At 42.6% G+C, this 13185-nt stretch overlaps 1 protein-coding gene across 3 annotated transcripts in view; it reads left to right on the top strand.

Annotated features, from left to right (window-relative positions):
* Positions 1 to 13185, top strand: part of LLGL2 (LLGL scribble cell polarity complex component 2) — a 154077-nt gene that overhangs the window by 81457 nt on the left and 59435 nt on the right. For all 3 annotated transcript variants that reach the window (XM_089654924.1, XM_089654922.1, XM_089654923.1), the window contains 6 exons: positions 2180 to 2295; positions 2692 to 2850; positions 2932 to 3094; positions 8903 to 9035; positions 9126 to 9180; positions 9283 to 9437. In XM_089654924.1, the coding sequence (XP_089511050.1) occupies positions 2180 to 2295; positions 2692 to 2850; positions 2932 to 3094; positions 8903 to 9035; positions 9126 to 9180; positions 9283 to 9437 (781 nt within the window). The remainder of the gene's footprint in view (positions 1 to 2179; positions 2296 to 2691; positions 2851 to 2931; positions 3095 to 8902; positions 9036 to 9125; positions 9181 to 9282; positions 9438 to 13185) is intronic.

Raw genomic sequence — 13185 nt, 5'->3', positions numbered from 1 at the left:
TTAGATCTGCCCTCTGACGAATGGGATGAGTCCATTTACATGAATGTGATGATATACAGTGCATCCAGAAAGTGTTCACAACGTTTAACTTTTGACACTTTGTTACAGCCTTATTCCAAAATGGATTAAATTTATTTTTTCCTAAACATTCTACAAACAATACCCCATAATGACAACATGAAAGAAATTTTTTTTGAAATCTTTGCAATTTTATTAAAAATAAATAAAAAAAAAACATGTACATAAGTATTCACAGCCTTTGCTCAATACTTTGAAGCACCTTTAGCACCAATTACAGCCTAAAGTTGTTTTGAGTATGATGCTACAAGCTTGGCACACCTTTTTTTGGGCAATTTCTCCCAATCTTTGCAGTACCTCTCAAGCTCCATCAGGATGAATGGGGAGCGTCGGTGCACATCCATTTTCAGATCTTTTCAGAGTCTGGGCTCTGGCTGGACATTCCAGGACATTCACAGAGTTGGCCTGTAGCCACTCCTTTGTTATGTGGGCTGTGTGCTTAGGGTTGTTGTCCTGTTTGAAAGATGAACTGTTGCCTCAGTCTAAGGTCCAGAGCGCTCTGGAACAGGTTTTCATCAAGGAAGTCTCTGTACATTGCTGCATTCATCTTTCCTTCAATCCTGACTAGTCTCCCAGTTCCTGCCGCTGAAAAACATCCCCACAGCATGATGCTGCCACCACCATGCTTCACTGTAGGGATGGTATTGGCCAGGTGGTGAGCGGTGCCTGGTTTCCTCCAGATATGACGCTTGGCTTTCAGGCCAAAGAGTTCAATCTTTCATAAAATCAGAGAGTTTTGTTTCTCATGGTCTGAGAGACCCTCAGGTAGCTTTTGGCAAACTCCAGGTGGGCTGCCATTTGCATTTTTACGGAGTAGTGGCTTCTGTCAGGCCTGATTGGTGGAGTACTGTAGAGATGGTTGTTCTTCTGAAAAGGTTCTCCTCTCTCCAGAGAGAAACGCTGGAACTCTTTCAGAGTGACCATCGGGTACTTGGTTACCTCCCTGGCTAAGGCCCTTCTCCCTCCATCGCTCATTTTGGCTGGGCGGCCTGCTCTAAGAAGATTCCTGGTGGTTCAAAACTTCTTCCATTTACGGATGCTGGAGGCCACTGTGCTCATTGGGACTTTCAGTGCTGCAGAAATTTTTCTGCACCCTTCCCCAGATCTGTGCCTTCATACAATCCTGTCTCGGAGATCTACAGACAATTCCTTGGACTTTGTGGCTTGCAATGTCCTCTGACATGCACTGTTAACTGTGAGACCTTTATATATACAGGTTTATGCCTTTCCTAATCATGTTCAATCAACTGAATTTACCATAAGTGGTACTTTTTTGAAAATATATTTTTTTTCACTGATTCATGTCCTTCAGGGCAGTACCCAAGTCCCCATACCCCTTTTATGGCCAATAACTTGCATATAAGCCTTCAGAATGGGCACTTTTGAATTTACAAATTCGAGTCCCATAGACTTGTATTGGGCTCGAAGTTCACAATTGAATGTTCGTTCAACTGTTCGAATTGTTTAACTGCGAACCAAACGGGGTGTTCGGCCCATCACGAATACACAACTGAACAACATTTTGGGGCTATAACATGTTTCACTGGAAAGGTGTGTCTGTGGGAGTTTGGCCCATTTAGTAAAAGGTGCGTTTGTGAGGTCTAGTACTGAGATTGAACAAAAAGGTCTGGCACGCAATAAGCATTTGAGTAAATCCCAAAGATTTTTAATATGGTTGAGGTCAAGGCTCTGTGAAGGCAACTCTGGTTCCTCCACACCAAGCTAATCAATCCATATCATTTTGGACCTGACTTTTGGGCACAGGTTCTAAAACTGTCATCACAAGGTTTGAAGCACACAGTTGTTAATGTTACAGCATACCAAGAAATATTAAACAAGAATCTTCATTGGACTCAGTAATTAAGAGAAGGTGTCACATACAGTAATTTTTTCCATTTAGTATGTGAGATTATCAGGTGTCCACAAACTTTTGATCCTATAATGTAGTTGCACACTATTCTTCGTAAGCAATTGGCTACAGTGTAAACTGTATAACTGCTGCAGTGTACATATTATAACAGTGCTGTTTGCAATGTTGTGATTTCTTGTATTTGTGTTTGGGATTTGTAATAGCTGACCTGACTTTTTCACAATGCTCTAGTGCCAAATTGTCACCTTACTGGATGACAACAGCCTCCACTTATGGTCCTTCAAGCAGCATGATGGAGTCTCTGAGCTGCATGAGGAAAAGAAGTTTACCCTTCGTGGACCTCCAGGGTGGGTAGTAAAACCTCTTCCTAGCCACAATATAACTACTGTATAATGATTCTACATATTTACTAAAACTGGAGCGTGCAAAATCTGGTGCAGCTCTGCACAGAAATCAGCTTCAAGGTTTTAAAACCAAAGCTTAACCGAACAAGCTGATGTTAGAAACCAATTGGCTAATATGCACAGTTGCATCAGGCTCTGGGAGCCAGTTTTAATAAATCTTTCCCTTTTAGTGTGCTACTTTTGAAAGCCTGTACGGTATTATTTTTAAATCTATTTTGTAAATTTGTAGACTGTATATATGTGCATTTTACAGGCTGCTTATCCTTGTGGAAAAACAACTTTATTTGTGTTGCACTCTGAAACTTTCCTAAAATGATGACTTGTATGTATTTTTCGCAGTGCACCTCCCAGTGTAACACAAATTAAGGTGCTGCTAGCACACTCCTCTGGGGAAAGACTATATGTGGGTACAGAGGGAGGCAGTGTTTTCACCATCTCTTTACCAAACTTGCAAGTAGTAGAAGAAAAGACAGTTGCGCACGATGTGGCATTGCAAGGGTAAGTTCTCCTGATTCTGACCATGATTTATTATGTTGTCTAGAGAAACTCATCCTAACTCTCATCCTCCCCTGGTCTCAGTCTTCCAAAAGATTATGCTAACAGACGTCCCTTTGAGTCAGTGGAAGCCTTACAGGAGCACCCAAGGAATCCAGATCAGCTCCTGATTGGCTACAGCCGTGGCCTTATGATGGCATGGGATACCTCAGCTGGATGCAGTGTGCGGCAGTTCCTCGGTACACAGGTAAAGGAATGCGTGAAACTACAAAGGGAAGCTCTGTTCATTTACAGTGGTGACAAAGTATGTGAACCCCTTGTAATGAACTAGTTTACTGTAGCAATTTCTCATAAAATGTATCTGATCCTCATGTAAGTCACAACAATAGACAAACACAATGTGCTCAAAGCAGAACTCTGGGCAAAAATTTTTTTTACATGTCCTTGTTGCTGATATCCTACTTCCACTGAATATGTCATCTATCTTCTTGGTAACTTAGTTCTTGCTCCAAAAAAGCCTGATGGTTTTCAAATAAAACTGTTAATTCCCAGGGGTTTCCTGTTTTTGTAAGACTGGTGGCTATTATTCCTCCTATTCCCCCAGCCACTGGTCTTTGCACTTCCTATCTGTAGTTCTATACAGCACGTAGGGATGTACTTCTGTCCCTGCTTGCTGTAGTGGGCAGGCTGAGACCCAGACTCCTGGTCTGTACTGCTCACAGAGGTGGTCTCCCACTAATTTCACTCCTGAAGCCATTCACCCCTTCTCCCTCCTTTTGCACCATATGCCCTTTTCAGCCTTGTCATCCACCTTTATAGTAGAGACCAGCTTGTCATTCCCCTTCCGCCACCTGTCGCTGCTGCCCGATACCTACCTACATCCACCTCTCTTCTCTAAATCCCCTCTATATCTCCTCTGATTAAAATGCAGCCCACGGTATTCTATCCCCCATGATACCCCTGCCTTGCACAGGTAGACCCCCACTCCCTTCAGACTGACAGACCCCCTCATCCTCAATTCCTGACTCCTACCTGCAACGTACGGACCTTCCCACTCCCCACAATGACTGTGAGAAATGATAGATGTAAAATAATAATCGAGCTTCAAGCAGTGGCTGCTGGTTACATAGTAAAGGTGCCTGGTTAATGAGGGTTTAATTGTGATCCAAATTGGCTCCCTCCCTGGCAGCTGTGGGATTAAATCTGTCAGTCTGTGACCCATCCGCTGCCCTACTGACGCCCCGAAACCCTCCGCTGCCCTACTGACGCCCCGAAACCCTCCGCTGCCCTACTACTTAAAATAAGACCTAAAATAAAACTTAGTAGGGATGATGGAAACCCCTACTTGGTGGCAAATCCCTTGTTGGCAATCAGAGGTTAGACGTTTCCTGTAGTTGGCCACCAGGTTTGCACACATCTCAGGAGGGATTTTGGCCCACTCCTCTTGGCAGATCCTCTCCAAGTCATTAAGGTTTGGTGGCTGACGTTTGGCAACTCGAACTGGCTAGGCCACTCCAAGACCTTAATGTGCTTCTTCTTGAGCCACTCCTTTGTGGCCTTGGCCGTGTGTTTTGAGTCATTGTCATGCTGGAACACCCATACATGACCCATTTTCAATGCCCTGGCTGAGAGAAGTAGGTTCTCACCCAAGATTTGATGGTACATTGCCCCGTTCATTGTCCATTTGATGCGGTGCAGTTGTCCTGTCCCCTTAGCAGAAAAACACCCCCAAAGCAGAATGTTTCCACCACCATGTTTGACAGTTGGGATGGTGTTCTTGGGGTCATAGGCAGCATTCCTCCTCCTCCAAACACGGCGAGTTGAGTTGATGCCAAAGAGCTCGATTTTGGTCTCATCTGACCACAACACTTTCAACCAGTCCTCCACTGCATCATTCAGATGTTCAGGGGCAAACTTCAGACGGGCCTGGACATGTGCTTTCTTGAGCAGAGGGACCTTGTGGGCACTGCAGGATTTCAATCCTTGTCGGTGTAGTGTGTTACCAATTGTTTTCTTGGTGACTGTGGTTCCAGCTGCCTGGAGATCATTGACAAGATCCTCACATGTAGTTCTGGGGTGATTCCTCACTGTTCTCATGATCAGTGACACTCCACAAGGTGAGATCTTGCATGGTGCACTAGACCTAGGGAGACTGACAGTTGTTTTGTGTTCCATTTGCGAATGATTGCGCCAACTGTTGTCTCCTCACCAAGCTGCTTGGCGATAGTTTTGTAGCCCAGTCCAGCCTTGTGTAGGTCTACAATCTTGTCCCTGACTTCCTTGGACAGCTCTTTGGTCTTTGCCATGGTGGAGAGTTTGGAATCTGATTGTTCGATTGCTCCTGTGGACAGGTGTCTTTTATACAGGTAACAAAATGAGATTAGCAGCACTCCCTGTAAGAGACTGCTTCTAATCTCAGCTTGTTACCTGTATGAAAGACACCTGGTAGCCAGAAATCCTGCTTGAATGATAGGGGATCAAATACTTATTTCCCTCATGAACATGCAAATCCGTGTATAATTTGTTAGACATTCATTTCTTTTAAATTTTTTGTATATGTGTATTCTATATAAAGCTACATATCACAGAGATCCAGTATTGTAATATTGAACTTAATTATTTTAACATGCCGATTTTATTTATTTTTTTTAAACTTGTGCCACGTGCTGATGTAAAGCAACATGTTCCTGCTCGCTCCTTGTGTTGCGGTGAGGTGTACTCATATATCATACAAGCACTGAATGCTGTTATAAATATTCCTACTCCTGCAGCTTTGAGATCTTTCTAATACTGAATTAAAGCAGAATACAGTGGATATATTATTAATGGGCATGTGTCTACAGTTCGGTAATTAAATAAAGTGTGTAAGGGCAATTTATCTGCTGTTGTGGCTGGAAGGGGAGAGATCACGTGAGGATAGCAGCCACAGCCAGTATCAGAAAACCTGGAGTAGTGAGAATTCAATATTTAATTTCGAGTAGACTGCATATAATGAACTAAACATTTTGCACATGCATGCTTTACACCTGTCTTGCTCTGTGTTGCTGAGAAATGTGGCTGGAGAATGAGGGAGGTGTGATTTGTTAAACTGAGAGAATACACATGTACAGGCCTAGTGTATCTGCCCACATGAAATGCAATTCCCAGAGGTGGATGGAAAGTGTAGTTTCCTGAAATGGGATGATATAATGTAATCCCTGCTGTTACACCTCCTCCATAGCAGAGCAGATGCTGTTATCTTTTGAATTACAGAGATGCCTTCCTGAAAATTCAATAATACTTTTCAATGGTATAGAATTTCACAAATGTACGAACTGTTTAGTGTATTGTGTAGGGGGGTGTACTAATGGGTGATTTTTTTTTTTTCATATCTGTTCTTCTTTAAAGTGTTACTAAACCCACAACAGTAAAATCAGTCTGTAAATTCAGTAAAGCATCCTTTTTATGCACACTGTGGATCCTAAGGGGTTAATCTTCTGCATTGTGTAAAAAAGGCAGTTTGACCCTCTTTTTCGCTGTCCCTCCTCTTGTTCAAATATCCACTCCTTATCTCCTGATGAGACAGTCTGAACCCGTCGCCACATACACATGCTCAGTTTGGTGTGTATTGCTAGAGAGTTTTTTTTTTTTTTTTTTTTTTTTTTTTTTTTGGGGAGAGTACATGTGATCAGCGCTGTCCAGACAGAGGGTCAGGGGTTTTTTGCATCCTCTTATAGCAGAAAGAAAACGCCTTTTACAAACTTTAACAGTGCTCTGCTGAAGTTACAAGACTGCTCTAACTGCTGATGAGAGAAGGTATTTGGCAGATTATATTTACGAACATAATTGCACTTCCATGTTGTGTGTACTGTGGGAGACCAGATATAGTGAATGCAGGGTCCTGGGTTTAGTAACGCTTTAAGCGGATTACACACAAACAATTCTAACTTCACGTGTCTTTATTGAACATGCCCACTCCAAAAGGCACATTTTTTTTATTTTTCTGAAGCCAGTCTGTGGTGGATTTACTTCGATGATCAGGGTCATTGTCCTGCTGCATCACCCAATTTCAGTTGTCCTATAGAATATTTTGATAAATTTGGGAACTCCTTTCCCCCCCCCTCGACCATAGCAAGTGGTCCAGGCCCTGAGGCAACAAAAGGAAATGATAATCAGCGCAAATACTGGACCAAGTCCAAAAAGTCTATTAGTGATAGAAATAGTCTGGGTGACCTGGATAAGGGAGGGTCCGAATGTCACTAAGGGCAAGCTCCATGACACAATTGAATTTTTTTCATCAGTCCACAAAATTTTTTCCCAGTAGTAATACGGTTTGCCAAGGTACTGTTTTGCAAAGTTCAGGCGCAAAGGACAGGGAAGCAGAGGCCTCCTCCGTGGTGACCCTGCCTCTTCAAAGACTTGCGTATGGTAGACTCATGAACAGGGATGTTTGCCTGTTTCCGTGAGGTCTTCAAGCCTTTAGCTGTTACTCATGGGTGGTTCTTTCAATCATTGAGGATTCTGTGTTGTGCCTTGGGAGTCATTTTGGCTGAGTGCCCACTTCTAGGAAGAGTAGCAATAGTACTAAACTGTCTCCCTTTATAGACACTTTGTGCAACTGTCGACTGATGGATGCCTAAACATTTTGAGATTGCTTTGTATCCCTTTCCAGCCTTATGCAGATCAACTCAGTAATGTCTTCAGAGAGCTTCTTTTTTTTTTTGTGGAGCATGGTTCACAGCTGGCCCTCGACTCCCAAACCAAGGGAATCAAATGCCTATGGTCTGGGAGCACAAGCCCAAATAACTATCAAGGGGTTGCCAACCCGCCTTCCCAGAGCATCAAGGTACATAGAGCCAGAGCCTGCAGTGAAGGAAGCATATGCTGATGTTTGCTCTGTAGTCCTGGCTTCCAGGCAGAGTGATACCCCGTGCACTTCACCTAGCAGCCAGGAGAGTGATGCCAGCAGAAACGGGAAGAGGAAAAGGTCAGTGTATTAAATATCAGAGTGGCTTCAGAATAGGTAAGCATAGTAATCTTTTCTTTACAGGGTTAGATAGATGAGGCTTAGAATGTGGCTGAGAATAGGTGTTTACTAAACTTCAACTTTAGGGATTGGATGCCACCCTTTCTAATTAAGGCGAATGCTACTAGATCTGTGAGTGCTTCCTGGGCTTTTCTGGCATCAGGCATATTTTGTAATGCCACCAAGCCTTCTGTTAACACATTTTTGAAGTTCTACCAGGTACATGTTTCAGCTTTATTCAATACCAGCTCTGGGAATAAGGCCCTTTGGGCTGCTTTTTAAACTGCAGGTAGTCCGTTGTGGGGTTTTTTCTTTTTTTTTTGGACCTGTTAGCATTTGCGTTGAGCCTCAATGAGCAAGAAATAAATAAATAAGGATTTTTGTACTTGACATAAACTCCTTTTCTTGGAGTCCATTGAAGGAAAAGGGATCCCAGTACTCCTTCATAATCATGCTCTCGGTAATATACAATTTTTCGTACTCTCTGTAAAACCTTTTTCTCCGAGACAACCTGCTTCTCTAGTCTGGCTGTGGCCTTTTATGTTTTTGGATTTTGTTTTTTTTCTTCTCCTTTTACAGGTTGTTCACTAACTGAGCTCATCAGAAGTGAGGGAGCTTGGCCACCAGCAGAGGCCACCTCTATATACTGAACTTTTGTTTTTTACGTACTGTAGTGATCTGCTCAAGCAGGTGGCAGTATGACACAACTGTCAGGATTAAGAGAACCAAGTCATTCTATGAACTGATAGAAAAGATTTTTGCAGTAAATGCAAGAAATCCTATATTTGTTGCAGTCTGTCTCCACATTGGAGAGGTTTGCCATTACTTCCTGGCCTGACAAAGTGAGGGAAATTAGCCATTCTGGTCACAGACTGCAATAAAAACCTGAACATGTTTGTAAAGCTTTGGCTGGAATTTTGTGATTTAAGTGAGATTTAGTGGCATGTACTTTCAAAACCCTTTCACGGGTACCATATTATTACTTGTTGCGATCTTTAGATTGCAATTTGTTGAACTGGTTTTTATACAGTTTTTCATGTTTTCTCTCAGCAACTGGAAAATGTGTTCTGGTGTCGGGATGCACAGCAAATAATAAGCTGTCATAATGATGGAGGATACAGCCAGTGGGATACAACTGGGGAACGTGTCCAACAGTCTCCTATGGAGAGTAAAGTGCCATATGGTAAATACTTGATCACAACTTTAAGGATTGTAATTTCATTAAATGAAATGTAGATTTAATTTAGTCTGTATATTTTTTTTTTTTTCACAGGCCCCTTTCGCTGCAAGGCAATCGGTAAAATATTGTGGCTATCAGCACGTAGGGGGTAAGCCTCAAATCTAAAAGTTCTTGTGTGCATATCCTTTGGATAGAAGGGGGATAGTTCTGTCTACGTAATGACCCATGTATGTATATTTTGTTTGCTTAGGTCACCATATATTGTGTTCCAAGGAGGTATGCCGATGGCAAGCTATGGCGACCGACATAGCATCTCAGTTGTTCATGGCAGTCAGCAAGTAGCATTTGACTTCACTTCTAGGATCATTGACCATTTGGTAATTGCCAATCCTGACCATTCAGCTGGTGAGTAAACTGATTTGTAGAAGTGTCATGCTGGGATTGACATGGCGGGGAAATGGTTAATTCTCCTACAGTTATATGACCTGAAATTGGTTATTTTTTTATGCTGTAAGCTTGTCCTCTTGCTGCTCTTGTTTTAATTAGTAATACTAATACTGCCTTGGTTGTATAGCTTAGTGCCAGATTGTCTGATATGATGTATTCTTTGACATGTCAGGCTGCGTTTCTTAAACTAAGGATTGTGTTCCAAATAGAGACACAGGCGTGTTTTTGAAGGGAATGCCAATTGACTTTTTGTCAAAGTACAAAACTACTAATGCTGAGTGAATGGACACACTGGGGTTGATTTACTAAAACTGGAGAGTGCAAAATCTGTTGCAACTGTGCATGGTAGCCAATCCGTTTCTAATAAGCTTTGACCAAGAAAAATGGAATCTGATTGGTTTATATGCAGAGCTGCACCAGTTTTTGCACTCTCCAGTTTTAGTAAATCAACCCCACTGGCTGAGTGAAAGCACAGACACCTATGGGGAGCTACAGTGCATGGAGGCAGGAGACAAAGCATGGGGTATAGAGGCTGTTGTCTTTTTTTTTTTTTTCTCTCTCCATTAACTTTGAGTATAGATCTATGTTTGTCCCAAGCATGTTTAAAGCCATTTATTGACTAGCTTATTACATCTGCTGGAAGTTTGTTCCAAGCATGAACTACCCTTTCAGTAAAATAATACTTTCTAAGGTTAGTTTTGAACTTTCCTCCAGTTAGTTTGAGGTCATGTCCCTGTATTCTTGATTTTAGTTTCATATTAGAATACTGCCTACCTGAACCTTATTCACCCCCTTGATGTATTTTAAATTATTATTATTATACAGGATTTATATAGCGCCAACAGTTTGCGCAGCACTTTACAAAATGAAGGTAGACATTACAGTTACAATACAATTTGGTGCAAGAGGAAACAGGTGGGCCCTGCTCGTTTGAGCCCCTTTCCTTTATTTCCTCTTGACTGCAAAAATTAAGTTCCTGAAGTCGCTTTTGATATGGTACATCTACCAGACCTTTCACCATTTTTGTTACCTGTCTCTGAACTCATTCTATCTTATCAATACCTTTTTGTAAGTGAGGTCGCCACAGTATTCTATATGAGATCTCAGTAAAGATCTATATAGGGGAATCCTTCCTCCTGCTGTTGATCCCTCTATTAACCACATGCCGCCCAGCCACTGTAGAAATACGGCGGCAGGGCGGCACGGCTGGGCAAAAGCATGTTTTAAAACGTGTCTTTAAAACGCGTAGGGGGCGCGTGCGAGGCGCGCCACCGCCCTACCTGTCCCGCTGATCACCGCTGCGGATGTCAGTCGCTGGGTCACAGCCGGTCGTTACCGGCTATGTCCCGGTGATCGGTGGCAATCGCTGACAGAGAGCACAGCTGCAGTAGCTGTGCTTTCTGTCAGTTCCCTGACAGCTCCAGGACACGCTGATCAGGACAGAAGAGTTTCTTTCTCCCGATCAGCGGTGTTCCCTGCAGTACACACCCCCGCCCCCTAGTAAAACACTCCCCTCACACAGTTAACCCTTTCCCTGAATAATAAACTTAACCCCTTCCTCCCCAGTGCCATTAGTACAGTGTCAGTGTTTGTTTTTTTTTTTGCACTGATCACTGTATTGGTGTCACTGGAGATGTCAGTGACCCCAAGTCAGAACCCCCAATGTCAGAATGTCCGCCGCAGTCCCGCCATAAGTCGCTGATCGCCGCCATAAGTCGCTGATCGCCGCCATTATTAAAAAAAACCTAAAAATCCCAGTATCTTTCCCGCCATTTGTAAACGCTATAACTTTCACGTAAACCAGTTAATTTACACATATTGTTTTTTTTTTTTTTTTTTTTGTAAAGACATGTCGCAGAATGCATTTTGGCAGAAATTTATGACTAAATTTGATTTTTAAATTTTTTTTTTTTTTTACTGGACATATTTTATAGCAAAAAGTCCAAAATATATATTTTTTTTTCCTCAAAATTGTTAGCCTTTTTTTTTTTTATAGCGCAAAAAATAAAAACCGCACAGGCGATCAAATACCATCGAAAGAAAGCTCAATTTGTGGGGAAAAAAAAGGATGTAAATTTCATTTATGTACCGTTTGCATGACCGCGCAATTGTCCGTTAAACTAGCGCAGCGCTGTATAGCAAAAAATGGCGTAAATTGCAGTATCTATACCATAGTTTGTAGACGCTATAACTTTCACACAAAGCAATCATTATACACTTATTGGGATTTTTTTACCAAAAACATGTAGCAGAATACATTTTGGCCTAAATTTATAACCAACTTTGAGTTTACTATATATTTTTTATAGCTGAAAGTAAAAAATATCGTTTTTCTTCAAATTGTTTGGCCTTTTTTTGTTTACAGCGTGAAAAATGAAAAAGCGCACAGGTGATCAAAATACCACCGAAAGAAAGCTCTATTTGTGTGAAAAAAAGGACGTAAATTTTGTTTGGGTGCAGCATTGCATGAGCGCACAATTATCAGTTGAATTAGTGCAGCGCCGAGTAGCAAAAAGAGGCCTGGTCATTAAGGGCTCGTTCACACTAGGCTGTTTTGCCAACGCTTGCCAAACGCCCCTATAGCGTTTGGCAAGCGTTAGTCCGGTGTTTGCGGAGCGTTTTTAACGCTCGGCAAACGCTCCGCAAACGCCGCATGCGCAGTTTAGCGGCGGTTGCTAGGCGTTTGCCGAGCGTTAATAACGCCCCACAAACGCCTATAATGCATTTGAGTGGTGTTACCGCTCCGCAAACGCCCCGCAACCGCACCGCAAACGCCGGCCGGGCGTTTGCGGAGCGGCACCATAGACGAGAATAGGAGGCTTCAAAGCCTCCTGACTCGACCAGAGGCGTACGTTTTGACGCAACGCGACGCGACGCAAACGCTCCTGTTAGAACAGCACCATGTGCTGTAATGTGCAGAGTTGGCAGAGGCGTTTGGGAAGCGGTAAAAACGCTTCCCAAACGCCTCTCTGCCCCCTGCACACAAGGCTAGTGTGAACGTAGCCTAAGGGGGGTAAATCCTCTGGAGGTCAAGTGGTTAAAGCATATTAGAATTCTATTCACTTTTCCCACTGCCTGGTCACATGGTTTGCTCATTTTGCAATCATCTGAAAAAATTCCCCCCCAAATCTTTTTCCTCTGGAGTGCTGGCCAACACTCTACTACCAATGCTGTACTCTCTCAAGGAATTTTTTGCCCTAGGTGCATTATTTTACATTTTAGAAAGATTGAACTGCAGTTTCATGGATAGGAGAGCCCGTAGTGGGTTCAATGTGTGGAAGTTCAGACTCAGCGATTCTTTAATGGCGAGGCAGAAAGCTTCAACAAAGTTATTCCACCATGGAAGGTTAAGTCATTTCAGGTAGAATCCACTTGTAAGACAGTTTACTGTGGGGTGATAGCTAGTAATCTACCACTAGTTTAGGCAACATTTTGAAGTGGTTCTCATATGCAGTGCTCCCATCTCCCCTGATGCTTTATCAACACAGTACAAATTATATAGCCGTTGGTATATGGGTTATGTCCAAATGTTAAGCTTGTACTCAATGTGTCTGTGTGGACAGCTGAATTTACAAGCTATATGCTATAAATAAAAGGTGACTGGACAATATTGTGAAATAGCAGTTGGGGGTGTTCTGGTTTCCTTCTTTTAGGACAAAGGAATCGGATGGAAGCTTCATTACTTTGGTGCCAAACTTGCATGCAT

This window comes from Staurois parvus, unplaced genomic scaffold (assembly GCF_062004578.1).
Source record: "Staurois parvus isolate SC_StPar_1 unplaced genomic scaffold, SC_StPar_1.0 ptg000813l, whole genome shotgun sequence".
Classification (NCBI taxonomy): domain Eukaryota; kingdom Metazoa; phylum Chordata; class Amphibia; order Anura; family Ranidae; genus Staurois; species Staurois parvus.
Note: the sequence above shows the minus strand (reverse complement) of the source record. Positions and strands in the feature narration are given on the sequence as shown.